Here is a 21,320-nt window from a genome sequence, read left to right on the forward strand (position 1 = left end):
GTGATAAAGACTCATCAAAAACATGTAATCAGTTCTGATGTAATCTGTTCAGAAGACAAGAGGAACATGACCCAATGCAGTGGAAACTTCTTAGAGTATATGAAGGGGATCCCAATAAAGTTTCCAAATAATGAGGGGATGGAGTCCCAACTGGCCATATCTTATCACAAAACAAAGTTTCCATTATTGGGCCTGGGTTATATACAATCAAATTTTTGGTCAAAGGGCTCCCATGGAACTCCTAAGCAAACAAAGCTGTTGCCATCACAATAGGCCCCAATTGTTGAAGAAAACACCCACATAACTCATTGAACATGAAGAGGTCAAGCTAGTGCCTCCATACTAACTTTATTTATATTTTCTAGTGTCCTTGGTATGTGGAGGTACTTTTATGGATATCAAAAGAGAAAGATAAGTACCAACCCAGCCACAAAACCATTGATCTACAATCTGTCCTGCCTACAAATGGACTAGGGCAATAGTGGCACAAAACTCCAGGGAATAACAAACCAATGTCTGATTTGACTTAAGGCCCACTTCATGAGAAAGAATCCAAATCTGGCACTGATTCAGTAACGAAAAATGAGAGACTAGATAGCTCAGAGTCCTAGGCTAAAACTAAAATGTTACTGACCCAAAAACAAACAAATAATTATTTAGAATGTAGTGATAAAATTGACACCTAATGATATTCTGCTCTACTCATGGATCATTGTCTTGCTCAGCCAGCATCAAAGTAGGTTCCTCCTTCAGCATATGGGAAAAAATATATCATCCCATAGCCAGACATAATGAAGAGACTGAAACCTTGGAACACACAGCTCCATGTGGAATTTCAAAAACAAATCCTTCCCCTCTGAGCTCAGCAAAGCCTGTGAAGGAGGAGGCAGAAAGTTTTTAAGAGCCAGAGGGAAAGGACACCAGAAGAACAAGGCCCTCTAAATCAAGTGAGCAAAGCTCTTACGAACTTAGAGACCAAAGCAGTAGGCACAGGGCCAACACTGGTCTGTACCAGGTCTTCTGTTGTTACATTACAGCTTTCAGTTTAGTTTTATTATGGGACTCCTGAATATGCAAACAAATAGATCTTTGATTCTTGTAAGTTCTCTTGGAATTCTTTTTTTTCCTGTTTCTGTTGTTCAATTTCAATGAGATGGCTTTTGTTTTATCTTATTGTACCTTATTTTATTTCAAACAGCAAACAAAAAAATTCCTCCACATCCACAAATTAAAATAAGGTTCTTTCATTTGCAAGAACTGTGGAACTTCGTGAGAACATGTGACTTGGGCAATACATGTGAACATTTATTTGATTTTATGTACTTATTAAAGAAATATCAGTCATATTTCTAACTACTTGACCTAAAAATTTTAATTATGCTTTCAAGTTATCCAAATTGCTAAGTTTAGCATATACCTTTCATAAAGATAATAAAACACATTTACAGTAAATTCTAAAGAAAGAATGAATAAAAATAGATACAACTTTTCAACATTGCCTGTAGTAAAATTTTATTGGACCTTGTTTGTCAGAGTGACATAACTCATCTGACAACTCCTAGAGTGCTCAGTAGCAGGGATACTTTATAGCACACTGTTATGTCTCTTGCTCTCATTCATTACCTTCCCAAATAAAGTAGATATCAGAACACATTCCTTTACAGGCACTTCTTTTAGAGGGTTATTTAAAGTACTTTGGCATGACAGTTGACATCTCACCTCATTTCAAGAACTTATTTCATGATACATGCTGAATGGCATGAGCCTTAGCTCCTGGGTTCTATTGCTATTTACTTAGTTGTAAAGACAAATTTAAAAAGTCAACCAAAGTAGAACTTGGACATATCCATTATAATTTCTAGAACCAATAATTCCATGTTCTTGTTTAGTTAGAAATTTCCAAATCAGACTAAGAAAAGAAATATCTTAGTGCCTATGTCCACTGGAGATACATTGCTTCTCTACAGAAAGATCAACTAAAAGCAGTAAAATAAAAATTAAGTCTCACAATCAGAAAGCAGCAATAAAAAAATTGAATCTACTCACTGTGACTAATAATGAGAAATCGCTAAAGGCTTACTTTGAACTTTCCATATACTTGCATCCGTCATCCTAGCACTCAAGATGCTTTGGGTATGGAGGTTAGAAGACAATGTTTAGGAGTTGGTTATTTCCTTCTAAACTGTGGGTTATGGTATTGAACTCACATAATCAAACTTGTTCTATAATGTCAAAGAGTACTCCTACCTAATTCTATTGAATGTAACACTGGTGTGATTTGTTATGTCTTCCTACTTTTTTATGGTCAAAATATAGTTAATCAGTGAAAATCTAAAACTAAGTAAAACACAAGATTTAAAATAAATAACATGCAAATGTATATGTGGTTCTAAGCCTAGCACCTTTACCTGCTGAGCCATTTCACTGACCTTTATACAACAAGATGATCTTGGGTTGATGAGCTTTCACTACCAGATACCATAAATACCTAATACTGCTGTTTTCTTATGTTTTTGTCTCTACCATGCCTCCCTCTACCATCTCTTATTCCTCTTCCTATCCTTTCTTTTGTTTTTCCTATAAATTAAACTCTTATTTATTATTTTAATTTTAAATAGCTTGTTTTACATGTCAATCCCTGCTCCCTCTCCCTCCCCTCCTCCTGCACCCCCCTACCATCCCACCCAGACTCCCATCCTATGGCCACTTCCTTCCACATAGGGGATATCTAGAGTCTGTCATTTCACTCAGGGCAGGGTCCAGGCACTCCCCTAAGATTCCAGGATGAGAGAGAGTCTGTCTTTATGTTATGGACACACAAAGTCCGTTTGTATGCCAGGGATAAACATTGATCCACTGCCCAGGGCCCCATAAGTTGCCCAGGCCTCCTCACTGACTCTCACACTCAGGGGGTCTGGATCAGTCCCATGCTGGCCTCCCAGCTGTCGGTCTGGGGTCCAAGAACTCTCCCCTGTTTAGATCAGCTGTCTTTGTTGGTTTTGCTAGCCCGTTCTTTGCCAATTTGCTCATCGCTCCTCTCTCTCTGTCACTGGGTTCCATGGGTTCAGTTCAGTGTTCAACAGTGGATGTTTGTCTCTGCTTCCATCAGTCCCTGGATGAAGGCCCCAGGATGGTTATAGACATCAAGTTTATTATCAGGAATGGGCATTCAAGGCGGTCTCTCCACTACTGTTTAGCTTGCCAGTTGCTGTCTCTTAATAGGAAAACATGGTCCTATCTTTAGCTCTACATATAGATTTTTAAATATATTTTGCTATTGCTTATTTCTTGGGTATATTTTATCACTGGAATAACATGTTACACCATTGATATTCACCTTCTTTGGATATTCACAAACGTGTTGAAGAGTGAGCTTATTTGAACTTCACTGCTGTTTTAAAAATGAACTGCTGGACATGCAGAATATAGAATAAAAATACATTGACTTCTTGGTTTATTTCTAAACTACATATTTTTGGTATATAGGTGCTTTATAAATAAAGCTAGATACCTACTTACTTGCAAAGTATATCTTCGTTGTCTTTATTTATAATACAGTGACCCCCATGGCATCGAATACATTTGTCAATCTCACATTTTGGTCCTTCATATCGTGTTGGACAGACACACTCAACACTTCCATCATTCCCAATGATACATGATTCTGAATTCACACAATAGTGGTGGCACACATCTAGGAGGAAGAACAATATTTAAATGATGCTGTAATGTATTTCTTTCAGTCTTATAAATTATGTTATTTTGCTTAATATAAAAATGATCACATGATAGATAAAATAATTTTTAAAAATCAGCTTGTATAATATACAAAATAGACTTCTTAGGTAATTCTTTCATTCCTCCCTGTTGGAGGTCATGGAAACATATAGCAATTGATAATTCAGGCATTCATATAGGAATGTCATGGAATTTTTACAAATTTATGATATTTAAGTTTGTGGTACAAAAATGTAAATACTTAATTACATTTACCACAGGGTTTGTATTTGCATGCAGCAATTTCTTTTTAGCTATCTAGCTGTTAAGTAATATTAAATGAGATTAGCTCTACAAATATAATCTTTTATGTCAATGATGCTGAATGTGGAAATTAAAATATCATTTATAATTTTCATGTATGCATGCTTGCCTAGACCTTTATTAAATTAGACAGAAAATGAAGTTATTGACAGGTTTATTTCATATTAATGAAAGCTGATTTTAAGTATACTCCCTCTTCCTGTTGTGTATACTCATTTTGATTCATTATTTAAACCCACCAACATGGTTTTCGACTAAATGTAAGAAGAGTAACATTTTCAAAAAGTGAGAGACTCAGAACTCTGAACACCAAAGGGGATCGGTATCTATGTACCAGTTTCTGGTGTAGTTTCTGGCCTATACAGGGCATACTGCATGTTATGTTAACTTGTTGTAGCTTGTCACATATATCATACACTGCAGATGATTGGTTTCATAGCATATAATATAATTCAAAAAATATCAGAAGAGTTCTTGTTCATGATCAGTTTGTAGAACTAGCAGATGGTAGAATAACAGTTTAGTAGTGGTCTCCAAGTTGCATTTTACTAAGTCAACCACTTTCTGCTTCTAAAACAGGAATACTCTTGAACCTTTCCTTGAGACATTCAAAGGAGAACAAGGAGGTTTCATATTCCATGTTCTTAGGCCTTGACAACCTAGTTTAGGACGTGTCCAAAAGCAGGGCTGCTTTCAACACTCTAGTTGGAGAGCTGTTTCTCTGGGCCTGTTTAAAATCTTCCATTTTCCACTTTTCTTGTGGTTTACAATGTCTAAGATCTGCATTCTTGGTTATCATCCCTTCCATAGTATGTGCAGTGTTCTTGTTCTCTCTTCTATTCTTTTTCTTCTTCCTCCTTTTCATATTTTTTTAAAACCTCAAAACAAATTTCAATGGATTTATTTTTATTTTAATAAATTTTATTTACATTAGAAACAATCTTACTTTATCATTCCAGTTCTGTTTTCCTCTCATCCTCCTATGTTCCCCACTGACCCCCCCATCCCATATCCAATCTGCTCCCCAGGGAGGGTGAGGCCTTCCATAAAGGTCGTTAGAATCTGTCAATTCATTTGGAACAGGGCCTAGGCCCTCCCACATGTATCTAGGCTAGAAAGTTAATTTGTGCACTAGGGATACATCCTGGTTCTACTGCCAGAGGCCCCATAGACTGCCCAGCCCTCCTAGCTGATACCCATGTTCAGGGGACCTGGTTTGGTCCTATGTTGGCTCCCTAGCTGTCAGACTGAGGTCCCTGAGCCCCCACTTTCTCAGGTCATCTATTTCTGTAGGTTTTCCCAACATGATTTTGACAGCTTTGTTTGTCATTCCTCCCTCTCTACAACTGGATTCCAGGAGTTCAACTCAGTGCTTAGCTGTGGATCTCTGCTTCTGCTTCAATCAGCTACTGGATGAAGGCTCTAGAATAGGAGTACTACTCAGCAGGAAAAAAACCAATGAAATCTTGAAATTCACATGCAAATAGATGGAAATAGAAGAAACCATCCTAAGTGAGGTAACTTAGTCACAGAAAGGTAAACATGGCATGTACTCACTCATACATGGATATTAGCCATAGAGAAAATAATTACCAGACTATAATCCATACCTCCAGAGAAGCTAGGAAACAAGGAAGACCTTAAAAAAGACATACATGTTCCAATGGTGAAGGGGAAATGGACAAGAGCTCCCGAAAAAAAATGGGACCATGGGGGGAGGGTAAGGGAGTTAGGAGAAAGAGGAGGGGAGAAAAGGAGGGGGGAGGAGAACATGAGGGATCAGGAAGATGGAGTCTGGAGATAAATAGAGGAGAGCAAGAAAAGAGACACATCAATAGAGAGAGCCATTATAGGTTTAAAGAGAAATCTGGTACTAGGGAAATGTCCAGAGATTTACAAGGATGACCCTAACTAGAATTATAAGCAATAGTGGAGAGGGTATCTTAAATGCCCTTCCCCAAAGATGAGAATGATGACTACCTTTTCATATTTTTGACTGTTGTATTAAAGCCTTCTCCTCTCACTGATTTTCAGCTTCATGATTCCTAACCATAGGAGAAAAATGGTATTGAACAGGCTGCTTAAAACTTGTATTTCTTATTTTTCTGTGATCAAACTCCATCACCAAAGACAGTACAAAGAATTCAGAGTTTATTTTGCCATACGGTTACAGAGGAATAAGACTCCATTTAGGTAGGGCAGAGGCTTGGGCAAAAGTTGTGGGCATGACACCAGGCATAAGAATATGAGAGACCACATCTGTAATTACAACACAAAGTAAAGAACAGACTGTAAGTTGAAGAAATGCATCCTCAAAGTCCATCCCTAGTGACATACTTTTTCCAGCATAAGCCATGCTTTATAAGCCTCACAAAGCAATAATGCCAACTGGGACCAAGTGTTCAATTATCTTAGACCTACTGGAGTTTTTTCTCATTCAAACTTTGACATTTCACTCCCTGAATCCATTATACTCAGAGTTCCATCATAAAGAAGAATGCATCAAGTCCAATTACAAAAGTCCTTAGGTTCTTTCATAGTTTCAACATGGTTCAAAAGTCCAAAGTCTGTTCTAAGTAAGACTCAAGACAATGTCTTTTTATTTATTTATTTATTTGTTTGTTTGTTTTTTGAGACAGGATTTCTCTGTATTGTTTTTAAGGTTATCCTGAAACTCACTCTATACACCAGGCTGGCCTCAAACTCACAGAGATCTGCCTGCCTCTGCCTCTCAAGTCCCGGGATTAAAGGAGTGTGCCAGCAATGCCCGGCTCAAGACAATGTCTTAATTTTAGCCACTTTTAAAATCAGAAGGCAGGTTTCAGATAGTATACAGCGAGGAAATACGTCAAAACTTGACTGCGATTCATCAGAGTAAAAGCAAATCCTGTAGCTCAATTTCAAGTGTCAAAGTTCTTAAATTGGTTCAGTCCTCCAGCTTTGCTGCCTGCACAAATATATCTTTGCTGGGCTGATGTTACTCCCTGAATTCAGCTTTCCACAGTAGATGACACAGTCATCTGCAGCATCTTGGAGTCTTCACTGCAAGCCAGGGTTCACTTTCAGATGTTTAAGCAGGAACTACCCTGCCACAGGCTGCCTCAGCAACTTTTATAAAACTATGGAATATTAATCTGTTGCCCCAACATACTTCCACCCTAGGCTGAAGGCTGAGAGGCCAGCATGGGACTGATCCAACCCCCCTAAATTGGGTGTCAGTGAGGAGGCCTGGGGTAGTAGATCAGTATTTATCCCTGGCGTAAGAGGACCTTGGGAGCCCATTCTACATGGAGGGATGCTACCTCAGCCTGGACACACGAGGGAGAGCCAGGGCCTTGCTCCAGATGATATGAAATACTTTAAAGATTCCCCCATGGAGGGCCTCACTCCCACTGGGGAGTGGAGTGGGTATTGAGTGGGAGGATGGAGGGGTTGGGGGACAGGAGAGGAGGGGAGGGTGAGGGAGTTGGAATTGACAGGTGAAGCAAGCTTGTTTCTAATTTAAATAAATAAAAAGTATACAAATAACTGCAAAAAGTCCTGCTAATGGAATTTTAAATACATAATTTAATAAGCATTTGAGGCCCAGTACAGCTTCCACTTCACCTTCACTATTATCCCAAGAATGGGAGGCCATCTGAACTCTCCATATTACTTCATGGAGAATGGTTTCCAATTTCTTCCCAGTATGCATATAATAAAGATGACTTTCCAGGTTTGTCAACAATAGCACATTTCAGTGCACATTTATGTATGGATGGCATTTTAAAAATACCCTGAATCTGAATGGCATGAAGACTAAGTTCAGTCTTTTAACATCCTACCAATATGACATCACCAGGAATACTATAGTCATCTTCAAATGTAGCCCCTGATGCTAATCACAGTTAAGTTTACATCATGAATCTCTTCACACTCCTCAGTTTCCCTCAGTACCTGCTTTACATCATCAAGGATGCTTTGAGTAAAATGATGCCTGTACATATTATGCTTAAACACACATTTTAAAATCTCTTCTACATGCATGAGTCATGTGATAATTTTTGCTTAACTGAAGTGCCTAGTAAATTTTGAAGGGTATACAAGATCACACTTGATTAATGAGAGAATGAAAAATTGAACACAAATAGACTTACTTCTTGAGAAAAGAAATCTTATGTTAGCTATTGAGTCATGTATGTGCTCTGAAAGAAACTTTCAAAATTATTTAGAAAGGATGTATTTTTGTTCATTGTACACAATTAAAAGTGACTATTCCATATTTTGGCTACTTTAACTCCTAACAGTAATTTAAGTAAAAAGGTTTCTACATAGTTGAAGCAGATGACTAAGATATTTGTGTGGCACCAAGGAAACCTACAATATGGGCTTAGGAACACATCCGATTCCCATACTAGAGACACCTGTTTATAGATAAGTGTCATTCCCAGATTCCCACTCCTAAGTCACACATTGTCTCTCTATCTATTAAGTCTCTAACATGAAGGAAATACTTTTTCATTTATGTGGTTTATCTGTGTGTTACCAGGCACAACCAACTCTAGATCCATTTACTCACATTCAATAAGAAAAAAAGCAGCTAAGAATTTACAAAGCCAGACTTCTGAAAACATCACTGTACAGAAGATGGTTTGGACGGGAAACATTTGGAAATTTCTTTGGTAATATGTTGAGATATAATAGCACATTAAAAAAAGTGATACAGCCTTTCCTTCTCTAGAGATACATTCTTTTAGGCCAGACCACAGTATGCTTCGAAATAAACATGAAATAGTTTCTATGAGGTTGCCTAGACTTCTGGAAGTGTTCTCATTAAAGGATTAAAACATGAAATATAAAAACGGAATTAAGAAATATTAGATTTTCCTCATTTTGACATTCTTCTAACATCTTATATAACAATTGAATTTATTACGTATTTCTAATGTACTTTCCTGTTTTAAATTTGGAATTAATAGGCAAATATCTATTCTAGGTATGTTAGTTAAACAATAACTAGAGAAAAATCCATGCCAAACTGTGATTAGTCTGATATATTTTTCATCAAGTTAGAATACCACAATCGGCATGTTGTTAGTTATTATAAAAATTCAATGTATCTTAAATATTTCTATATGTAGTACAGAAACAGCTGAAGAATAAAGGTCATCCTGAGAAAATAGTGTTTTCTGTAGACATAGCTAGAAGATGAATGTAAAACTTAGAAACTCCGTCTTTGAATGCCTACTATCCTTCTGTTTCAAACATGCTTTTGTTGACCTTCCTTCATCTCTTCCCCCACTTCTGGGATAACTACAGTTAATGTATAAATTTGAGATAATAATTGATGATAGAAAAGTAATTTATAGAAGATGATAGATTAATTGATAGAGAGATAGATAGGTAGATAAAAAGATAGATAGATGATGTATGAATAGATAGGCAGATAGGTATAGACAGACATGTTGTTCAATTTAATGTAATTAGGGACTCCCACTATTTTATAAAGACAGAAACACACACTGGAAAGAAGACATCATCTTCAACACATGATGCTATTCAAAGCAGATTTCTGCACATGGAAGCATTCATGTTTAAGTTTTCCCAAAATTTAAATTCAGCTACTTGATCCTTGTACTAGTACAGTGGTTCTCAACCTTCCTAATTCTGCAACACTTTTATATAGTTCCTCAAGCTATGGTGAACCCAACCATAAGATTATTTTCATTACTACTTCAGAAGAGTAATTTTGCTATTGTTGTGATTGGTAATACAAATATCTGTTATGCAGGATATCTGATATGCAACCCTTTGAAGGGTTGCTTGGCCCCAATGGGGTCATGACCCACAGGATGAGAACCAGTTCACCAGTGGCTTTCAATTGTTAAAGTGTCATTTCTGGGATGCAAGTGATCCATCGCAGATGGGGTTGTCTGCAGCATTGTGTGTGTGTGTGTGTGTGTGTGTGTGTGTGTGTGTGTGTGTGTGTATGTGTGTGTGTGTGTTCTCCAACAACATGGAAATATCACTGGCCATTTCTGGTATTTATTTATTATTTAATTTTACTGCTTTAATTGTTATCTTGTGTGTTGGGTATTTTCATGGATTTAAATATACATACCTTTATAGTTATAGTATTCATTAGAATTAATCTCCATGTATTTTTTTCAATTATCTGTTGCTTCTGTTGTATTCATTGATTCAAGCATTTATAACAATAGTATAAAGATGGGAACTCCTTCCTATAGCATAAAACACACTGAAATTCAAGCTACATGTTTAAAATTTTGGAAATTAATTTGAGTATGGCATACTCACTTTAATTTTTCTTGCCATTCTTTTATAAAATTTTTATAAAAGCTGTCTTTAAAACAAAAGCTTGATGAGTGTATTAGCTACCAATGGATGTTCTAGTATTTTTTCTTGACTCTTAGTTTATTGTGATTACACCTCTAAGAGTTAGTTAAACATGAAGATTATTATATAAGTTATCAGAAGTATATATTATTTTATTTCTGTTTATATTATTTGAGGTTTTTTCCTAAGCATGTTAGTTGACATTTCAAATAAAAATATTGGTTTAGTTCCAAAATCAATTTTAAATTAACATTTTATTTTGAAAGAATAACATGAATCATGGGATTTTGTTGAAACAATTTGCTGTCAAAAATGCTTAAATAAATATTTTTGTTTAATGTGTCTCAAAGGATTTATGTCCTATGTTGTTTTTAAATATCCTATTCATTTGGCAGATAATTGTGAATACACATGGTTTTCTTAATTCCAAGTACAAATTTGTTTGGAATCACTGTTTCTACTAATTAACAGCAGACAGTTTGAAATATTTGTGCCCCTGAAGAATGATTGTCCAGTTCTTTTTATCGATATACACCACATTGATAGAAATTTCATGTCTTTTAATGCATTGGCATGAATGGGTGTGATCACTGAGCTGAACATTGGAATGTCAGCTCCCTGCATTCTTCCACAGGACTCCCCCTTATTTGTTCCTCATATGATGTCCCTCATGTTCCCTTTCATTTGACTACCTTTTCTTCAGGTTACCCTCAGATATCACTTCCAGGAAGAAATTACTCTTTACAATGAATCTTAGGCTCTTTCTGTGAACACATATATAGCTTATCCCCACGCTTCATTAAACATTTCTATTGCATCTTATTTCCTTTTGGGAACACTACAACAGATTGTAAATTGGCAGCAGGAAATATTTGACATACCTATTCACACCAAGCCAAACATTATGTGGGCATCATGTGAACTTATCAGAAGAGTACAGAACAAATCTTCTCTGAAGACAAGTGCTAAACATAATCTGATAGTATCATTAGTACAATAATCACATGCCCACAGATCATTGTTCAGTAATTACTTCAAAACTAAAATTCTAAAATCAACCATGTTATATTTTTGCATTATTCTTAGGTCTCTCAACTCTGTAGTCTAGCTAAACTTCTTTTGCTTGGAAACATTAGCCTTTAACAGCTGAGGCATTTTTCTAGCCCCAGAGAACAGTTCTTCATGTCTGCACTGATAATGTGTGGGAAGGAGACATGTACATGTTCTTCCAATGTCAAGAGAGTAAGTTGGCTTAACGGGAGGCTTTGCCCTAGTGCTACTGTCCTTTAATTAAAAATAATCCCGCATAGTGTTGACTTCACAAATGACACCTCTATTTAAATGCATAGTGCTCTGCTTATTTGCTTTGATTGATAGCAGGAATTCTGGCTTTATGCCCATATGAAAATTGATCCCTATTTATTTGTTCTTAAGCAAATAACTTAAAGAGTATATCTTTCTTTTTCCCCAAATTATTACTGCTAAAACTAATTTGCATTCAGACCTCAGGAATTTACCTTGTTACTGAAGTTTTGAGATGGTTTAAATCAGCACAACTAAGAACTGATGTTTTACCTCCCACTAATAGCCTGTAATTAGGTGCCATAATGAGCCATTCTGTCATTCCTTCATTTACTGGGGGAAGTGTTGTATATGCCAGACATACTTTTGACAGAACACTGGGTCCACTGAACTTTGCTGACTCAAATTGATGGTTTCTGAATTTATTACACTTCCTCCAATGCTGGATTTGTCATTTTAATGGCAAAGCCTGAGAAGAGCAGCAGTGTTCTCCTGGATGTTTGCTGACATCTTGATCAACAACTCCTGGGGTCTAATTCTGCCTGCTTCAGGACCTTGGGCAAATTATTTAACCTCTGTCTAAGGATTAATTGGTTAATTTAAATAAGTGCTTTGCAGTAAAAGGCGGGAAGCACTTTGACTGCTAATAGTAAGGATAAAATCATAAAGAAGCCTGGTAAAGCAGCAGGCTGCCACACACTGTGATTCTATTAAGTTGTCAATTAAGATGCAAGCTAAATGAATTTGTTCTTCGGAAAAATGCAAATTTCTGTAATGACTGCTATATAACATTTTAGAGAAATTCAAAGAGAATCAAGAATTCTGATTATTTGATTTAAAAATAAATACAAAAAATCTGATAGAGCATAAAGCATCAATTGGTAGAAGCTAATAAATCAAGAGGTTAAGGAAAAATTGAATCCAAAGGGAGTGTGGTGGGACATGCCTGCTGAGCAGTCTGAAGTCAGCATGGAGGATTAAAATTCTGTTACAACTTGAAGGTCATTCTTGAGAAGATATGTGAGTTAGGGCCCAGCTTGGAATATATAAGACACTTTAAAACAAAATATATACATAATAACTATGGATTATCCACATATAGAAGAGACATTTTTCACATAATATGTTGATTATCTTTTAATTAATTTTTGACCACTTCATTTAGATATGTTATCTATGAAATTACTATTTACTTGTTTATTCATCACCTGTAATTGCTAGGCATCATTTCAAATCTGAGGAATATACAATACACAAAATAACAGAATGAACAAAGCCAGGAGACATAGAAACAGAGACTTGAAATAAAAGGTAAGTGTCAGTTTAAACTAAAGAACAAGTGAATGATTTGCAAAGGGAACCAGCAAGCAGTGGGTATAGTCTTACTGCCAGGGAAGCTGCCTTTTTATAGAGGAAAGACATGGCTGTGGCCTTACTAGAATAAACTCAGCACCTTGTGGTCAAGAAGAGCTTGTTTTCATATGAGGAGAAATAAACATTTAGAAAGAAAGAAGGGCAGTGATGGAGCAGGCTTTTAATCCTAGCACCGAGGAAGCAGAAGCTGGCCTGATCTCTGTGAGTTCGAGATCAGTCCGACCTATAGAACGAGCTCCAGAACAGGCTCCAATACTACAGAGTAACCATATCTCGAAAAACAAAACCAAAAACAAGACAAAAACAAAACAAAAACTCAAAAATCAGAGACTGGAAAATAACTATGATAATATGGAATGTGAGGCAGGATAATGAATGCCACATCAAATAAACTGGTACAGGAAGCTGTCTCTGTACTGTTGTTTGCACTTTCTTCATTTACCAGAGATGTGAGGCATGCTTTGATAAATATTAAATAAACATAACGATTTGAGTCTTGAAGGATGGATGCCTGATTAAATGTATATGTGGGTGCCACCAGAAAGACTCTTTATGCTGCATTCATTGGTGCTGTGCTTTTAAAATTATGATTTACAATAATAATACCTAGGATACTGTAGAATGAAGAGAATCAATAGAATGAACATGAGAAAAACAATTATCTGAGTACATGCACATATAAAGGTTTCAATGAAATGTTTAAAATAGAAAGAAATCTTGCTTTGCATAAAAATAAAAATTTGGCCGTCATTTGATAGCATACATCAGTGGCAAAGAGAGGAAGCAAGGATATAGTTTAGTTATACAATGTACAAACAGGTGCCAGCAACTTGCATGGTTGGGAAAATGAGCAAGGTTCACATTGTGGGTATGCTTTTTAAAGGTGAAGACAGAATATGAAAAACTATGAGGAGTCAACAAAACTTAAAGATTTTGGACAGAGTAAAGAATGTTCCTTGTTAAGGATAAAAGAAAGATAGTGTGAGAATACAAGGTGAGAAGTGTCGGGTTATCTGAGAAATAAGATTAGCTGTGGAGGGGAATTGAAAATAGGATCTGAAATTTAGAGTAAAGGTTCATCTGGAGATATAGTTGTAGAGCTATCATTTAGTTGCTATACAAACCCTTTAGATAAGTAATTTTATCTAGTCACTGATTGCCAAAATTTATTTGTACATAAAAACATTTAAATACTATATACTCAGAATGCAAAATGATGCCATGAAAACATTATTTTGAAAAGGCATTGGGTTTATTGTAAACTGTGAGAAACTGTACAGGCGTTGTTAATATTTGGAGAGAGAAGAAATAGAGATGAGTATAGTGCTTTCAGTCTCAAAAGTGTTTACACTGGAATTAAATATTTTACCCCCCCAGGAAGCAAAGAAACAATGGTAAATCTGTGCAGTCTTCATATGTGAAGAAGCAACATATAAAATACAAATGGGAAAAGACAAAAGTAGTCTCTAGTAAGATGAGTGAAAAATATGTCTTTAGAAAAATGGATCAATAAATACATGAAAGCAAATGTAAAACAGAAATCGAGACTTGACCACTGGACATAGAAAAAGCAATAAACTTGAGTCTTAAGAGTTGTTTCTACAGTACAAGAAAAAACAGAAACGTGATGGAAGCGAAGCCAACGGAGAAATAGAGATAAAGGAATATGACTCCAAAGATATTTTGAAAGAATTCTGCTGCCACATAAAAGAGAAGGTGAAAACAGGGAAATGAGGTTATGAGTAACAGATACCAGCATTGGAAGTTTTGGATATGTTTTTTTCAGAGGGGCCTTGCTAGAGAGATAAATGCTTAGGGAGTTGGAGGAAAGAATTCTGGTTCTGTTCAGCCAGTGGAAGATGAGGCAAACAGAACCACCTCTGGATTTTCTCTACTTGCATTCCCTTGTGCTACTTAAGAGAGCTGGGGGATGGGTAATGATAATGATCCCTACAGGTTGCCAAGAGAAGAAAGGAGAAAGGGAGTGAAGAATGCAAGTTGAACTTAACCAGGGAAAGAAAAGAGATAAAATCTTTTTAAAAATGATAGAGACAATATATAATTTATTGGAGTTTAACTGACAGGAAAATGAACCTGAAAAAAGGAGAGTGGCTAAAATGAAGAAAGGGAGAGCCAATATGTGAAACATGGCAGTTCTGAACATAAATTTCAAAGCACACTGCTGGCCAGCTGAGGGAAAGCACTTTCACTTACAGTATTGGCATCTGTCTCCAGTGTAGTCTGAGTGGCAGTGACAATAAGGCTGGTTGCCAGCAGTCACTACACAGCTCCCACCATTGTGACAAGAATCTTCACACACTGTCTTGCCACAGTTGGGCCCAGTAAATCCTAGGGCACAGATACAGGTGGGTCTTCCTATTGGAACAAAAGAAATAAAAGCATGTTGTCATCCTTCGATGAAACTCTCAGTAGATTAAAAATTAGGACACCAGGTTTCTGGAAAAGGTATACCTACAATTTGTTCTGTGATTTAATTATACCAATAGTTATCCAATTTCAGTCAGAAATATGAAATGAACATACCTGTCATTCAGTTGGGTCAGATCATAGATGTCTTCTGAATATCTTTACTTGTATATTGCTTTTTTCTCATGCATGTATATTTTAATTGTTTTTCTCAACGTGTATATGGTGTCACAGATTTTAGTTACAAAATTCAGATAATCATAATTCACCAGCTATGCACCCCCACTGCTGACTTGCAAAATGTATCAGCAGACAAGTACTTCAGGGAGACATTTTAATGGGTTTAAAAGAGAAATGTCATGTATAATGGTTACATCTATTAACAAAGTATTTTATTCAACTCAAATAATCATAGTAATGTTTAGTACATATGCACCCATTGGGACATAATTTCTCTAAACTTGATATTTATACATGTTAAATAGATTACTCACTGCCTACTAAATATTTTATGATTCAGTAGTTTAATGTGAATAGCACTTAGTCGAACATTCCCTAGGTGATTTTTGAAAATTTCCCTTATTCTTTTGTTGGAAAGTGATGCATTACCATGACAGACATTCCTTTATGCCTTCCATGTTACATGAAGAAGGTGTACCTCTGTGCCTGCCTTGTAACTAAGGAAGAACTGCTGTGGAAGTCACAGTGAGAAGGAAAGCATGTATGGTAAGTACGTAATGGTAAGCACATAGAAAAAAATGGAAACAAGGGGATTCAGTGACGGGGCTCAACCAGGACTCACAGCCACTCATCTGACAGCATAAAAGAATGCCTGTGCCATCAGAGCCTACATTGTTGGTAGTCTCACGGCAAAATAAAATTCCCTAAGAAACACATTAGATGAGGCTTATTAAGGTTTTAAATACGATGATGACACAATTGTTTTATATATTGTCATAGAATGTATATCAAAGGATAGACCATATTTTTAATAATTTTTATTTCTTTATTTTGTATAGAATTTCAGGGAAAATTCATCTATGAACTCTCAACAATATGCTGCTGGGTCAAGACCGGTATGATGACAAGATCAGTGGACTCCATTGCAAATAGGAAATCTCACATGGTCACCTCCCAAAGAGAAGCTATAGGAGGTAGGTGGTTGTTGAAAGAGTAAAAATAAGTTGCCTCCAGGAACAAACTCTCAAGCAAATAGCCAATATTTAAAGAAATATTTGTAAGGAGCGAAACATTTTTAGTAAAATCCACTAGTATTTCTTAAAGAATGACTAAACATCTACAATATATTAAGTGATTTAACTTGGAAAGAATACTGCATCTTAAAACCCATTAGAAGTATTCAGTGTAAAGAAACAGTATCAGACTTATTTTTATGGTGAACAGTACTGATTTAAAAATACATTATTCATAAATGTTGTGTGGTGGTAGATGAATTTTTTCACTACTCCAGAAAAAGTGGGATGAGGGTTATGCATTATTAGAGCTGAGTCAGTTCATTATTTTTGTTGCCAGAAATGATTTACTGAATAATAGCAGGAGGCTGCCTTACAGTGGTAACAAACTTTTCTTTTTCTATTAATTGCTGCATATAGAAAGAAAATATTTCACCTGGCAGTTTAGTGAATGAAAATAAAGAACAGGATAAAGAAAGAGATTGGAGGTGTTAAATGAAGAGACTGATAAGCTTGCTACCTGGCAGCTACAGAAAACAAGAGAATGTTAGAAATGGAATTATTTCATCCTCTTACTAGAAGTTCGGCATGAATTAAATAAAAGTAGCCCATGCTAAGAGCTTTGCAAATGAGACAGAGCCTAGGAGCAGCAGTGTTAAAGCACAAAAGATAAGAGCATTCAGGTGATCATAAGAAATCCAATACAAACATTAAAGATGTGAAATTTTAACTTAATTTCCTAGACTTTTTGTCTCATAGACACCATTTCCGCAAACATTATAGGCTACAGACATTGCACTTGGGTTTACTTGAAAACTGATGGCCAGGCCCTATTGCTGTAGACCCCATATATTTGAGCTATTTGATAAGGAGAAATCAAGTTGGTAATGACTTTGAAGCTTAATTCCTAGTGGCTAGCTGTTAAAATGCAGGAAGGAACTTTATATGCTATGATCCTTGGTAAGGAGTCTTCACTAGTTTTACCCAACTGTGAACCATAAAAACAAAAATGATGACTGACCAGGCAAGATATGCCAACTGCTAAAAATGTGGGAATAGTGGCATGATTACTATGGGAACAACTTACACTTTCTTATTGGATTTAAAGTCTACCCCCACACAAAATGGTACCCAGGTCTGGTACCAATAATGGCAAAAACATGTAGCTGGCTAGGTCATATGCTGTACTGCATAAAAGAATCCAAGCACTATAAATTTGCTAAATGGGTAAAGTAATAAGCTGTTTCTTTAGTTCTCTTTATTCCTATAGAGTAGTGCATCTCTAAACTGTAATCAGAGAAGCTTCTTTCTGCAGTGGGTGGTGATTCACAGGGAGGCCCATAACTGATCAACATGCAGTGACTGAGCAATATTCACTTTTCAACAGGACATTGGTACACAATCCTACTCTCAAGACTCAGATGATCATAAAAAAGGCACTAAGTGAACGAGAGAGTGTGTATTTCTAATGGCACAACATTTGCCAAAAATAAATGTATAGTTGCACATATGAACTCATGTATAAGATTTATATACATGTATGCAAGGTTAAATCAATCAAATTCCCAGTATTGATGTCACAGGAGTTTATGATGTCCTGCCCCATCTGAGAATCTGTTGGTATCTTGATGCCTACTTTGAGAGGGAAAGTTAGTTTTCTTCAGTGATGCAAGCTTTCACAGACTACCTTCATTTTTGTGCATGGCACCATACCTAGGTATATACAGGTAGCAGTTCACAGACTCAGAGAACACAAGACAAGAACTTGTGAGAGAAAAGCAATGGGAGAGGGTAACAGAAAAAGTGAAAGCTGAGTAAATTATATCAAACATGTAACCTTGAATATTAAATGAGATGTTTAAAATAATAAATGAAGCAAATAACAGAGATATGAAAAAAGCAGTGAGTCCAAACATGTGGTTGATAATCCCTCACCAAAGCCACTCAGAAAAGGAAAACATGTTTTTGGAACTTTCTGGTGTGCTATGGATGTTTACAGTAAGAGCAGTCATCCAAGTTGTCCACAGGTAGGAAAATCCTTTCAACACTTAGATTCTAAATCATTTATTTTCAGAAATACTACCTTTTCTTACCTTGAACAATAGATTTCTTTGCAATAAAAACAAATATTTGTATCCCAGGGAATACTATCTCACAGGCAACCAAGAGCAATTGCAATGGCCTGTATCATACTGAGGTCTTCTAAGAATCCCTCAACCAAAACCTTGAAGGGACTATGATTGTTGTTTAGTAGTATATGGCTTCTTGGGGAGACTTGTTTGATTGCAGAATGGGTCCAATTAAACTAAAGCTTCTAAGATTGTATGTTTCTCATGGCTTTTTCAATTACCCTAATGTTATATATCCTAACACCATTTCCCTTGAATTACTATCACCCCCTCCCCCTGATTGATGTTCTCCCCGATTTTCTCATTTGTCTATTAAAGGAATCCATCTTCCAGCATTCATGTCTCTAGAGTACTTTTCATTTAAATAGCACAATTCAAATTGCTTGTCACTGCTAAATATCTACATCTACATTGGTACTTATTGACAAGTTCTATTACATTTTATCCAGTTTTAAGCTCTGCAAATCCACAAAGTTCAGTATTAGGAGTGCTTGGATTTATCTAGATTCACAAAACCTCTTGCTCTGCTAAATCAATTCTGTCAAAACCCTGGTTTACTTTCATATGATGCTATAAATCTAAATAACAGAGCTTTAAAAATGTTGAAATAAACAAGCAGTAAGATTCTACCTTATGGAACATATATTTTTGAAAATAATACTAAATACTAATATAGCTGCAAATTCCATAAATGTCTTATATCTATAGTAGATACAGAGTTTCATAGACTATTCTCTTTTTTCATAATTTTTTAAAATTTTAAATTAGAAACAATCTTGTTTTACATGTGAACCCCAGTTCCCTCTCCCTCTCCTCCTCCCCTGACCCCACTCACCCCCTATCTCATTCCCTTTCTGCCCTGCAGGGAGGGTGAGGCCTTTCATCGGGGATCTTCAAAGTCTGTCACATCATTTGGAGCATGACCTAGGCCCTTCCCATGTGTCTATTATGAGAGAGTATCCCTCTATGCTCATTTGTATACTAGGGATGAATACTGATCCACTACCAGAGGCCCCATAGATTGCCCACTTCTCCTAATAGACTATTCTCTTTTTATATGAAAGAATAATTGACTAATAGTATGCTCTGTCCTAATTTCCATTGTTCTTTCCAAGGCAAATTTTATCTTAAATTCATCACCCTTATGAGCAGATCATAGAAATGAAATAATAATAAATTTATTTATAATAATTTTAAAATATTTGATTTTGGAATATTACCCTTTATGAATACAGGTCTCAGTGTGTTCCTTTGGTTAACTACTGATATTTCCTCTCTTTGATTACTATTCTTATATAAAACTATTATATTGTAATCAAGCCTGACCAAAATCCTTGTTACATGCTGTCTACAGAGGAATTTATAAAGGGCATGATTTTAAGTAAATTAACAATGAATACATCCATGAGTTAACCACCAGAATTTTTTATAAATTAACATTTGTGTGAAGATAACCAGATTTTTCAATCTATAACACAAACCTTTTTAAATATCATACTTATAGGTAAAAAATGTGTCCCTTGTTCATTTACATGCTAATAAACAGTTTTGCAAACAAGTCAATTGCATAATTTTATAACAGTAACAGATATCATAACATATTAAGTATATTCTCTTATTTGAAAATTATAATGTCCTATATTTTGCAATTCATACAGAGCAGCTAAAATTTTAGACTGCCAAGTACATGCAATGAAATGGTCTCATGTAGTTTATTTCCATTTAAAGAAAAACTAACTTTAAACAGCAATTGATGTTTATTTTTAGGGACATTATTTGTATAGTGGAAAAATATACACACTTTGGAACTAAACAAATATTTTAAACTCTTAAAAAGTAGCATTTTTTCAGTGGCAGAGAACAACAGTGTCCTCAAGTCAATTGCTGCATACAAAAATTGAGTATGCAGCGATGAGAGGGTCTAAGAGCAGGACTGGGAATCTGAGCACGTGGCTGGAAGTGGGACTTCAGGGGAGACCATTAAGTGGAAGAAATAAGACAAATCTCAAAATGACTGTTGCTTTCTGAACTATACTTTCAGTAACTTCAAAACAAGTGGTGACAAACAACTTCAATTGTATCTACAAAGATGATTTTAGTGCTTCTATGTACAAACTTCATGTGAGACACAATTTAGGAAAACTGTAAAAACTTGCAACTAACATTATTTTGTCTTCAAAAGATTTGACCAAGCTGAGGAGCAAATACCAGAAATAAAACCTAAGTGTGAAGCAGTGTTATACATGTAAGAAAAAACAATGAACGTGGCACATCTCTAAGAAGCCAGAAATGTATTCAAGAGATCAAACATAAGAATTCAAGGTATAAAAGAAGAAACTGAGATAAAATCTTTACATAAGGAAAGCTTTTCAATGAAAATATATCGAAAAACTTCCCAAACCTAGAGAATGAATTAAACCACAAAATGTGGCATCATACCCAAATAGACATGTCCAGAGAAGAATCGTTTCATGACATATCCTTGTCTAGATGTCAACAACACAAAGCAAAGAATGGT

The 21,320-nt window shown here is 35.8% G+C and overlaps 1 protein-coding gene across 5 annotated transcripts in view; it reads right to left on the minus strand.

The window, feature by feature from the left end:
- The window catches only part of Lrp1b (LDL receptor related protein 1B), a 1,890,041-nt gene that overhangs the window by 45,141 nt on the left and 1,823,580 nt on the right, over positions 1 to 21,320 (minus strand). For all 5 annotated transcript variants that reach the window (XM_040745299.1, XM_040745298.1, XM_040745301.1 and 2 more), the window contains 2 exons: positions 15,268 to 15,429; positions 3,520 to 3,694 (listed from right to left, as the gene is read on the minus strand). In XM_040745299.1, the coding sequence (XP_040601233.1) occupies positions 3,520 to 3,694; positions 15,268 to 15,429 (337 nt within the window). The remainder of the gene's footprint in view (positions 1 to 3,519; positions 3,695 to 15,267; positions 15,430 to 21,320) is intronic.

Source organism: Mesocricetus auratus, unplaced genomic scaffold (assembly GCF_017639785.1).
Source record: "Mesocricetus auratus isolate SY011 unplaced genomic scaffold, BCM_Maur_2.0 Super-Scaffold_100004, whole genome shotgun sequence".
Taxonomy (NCBI): Eukaryota; Metazoa; Chordata; class Mammalia; order Rodentia; family Cricetidae; genus Mesocricetus; species Mesocricetus auratus.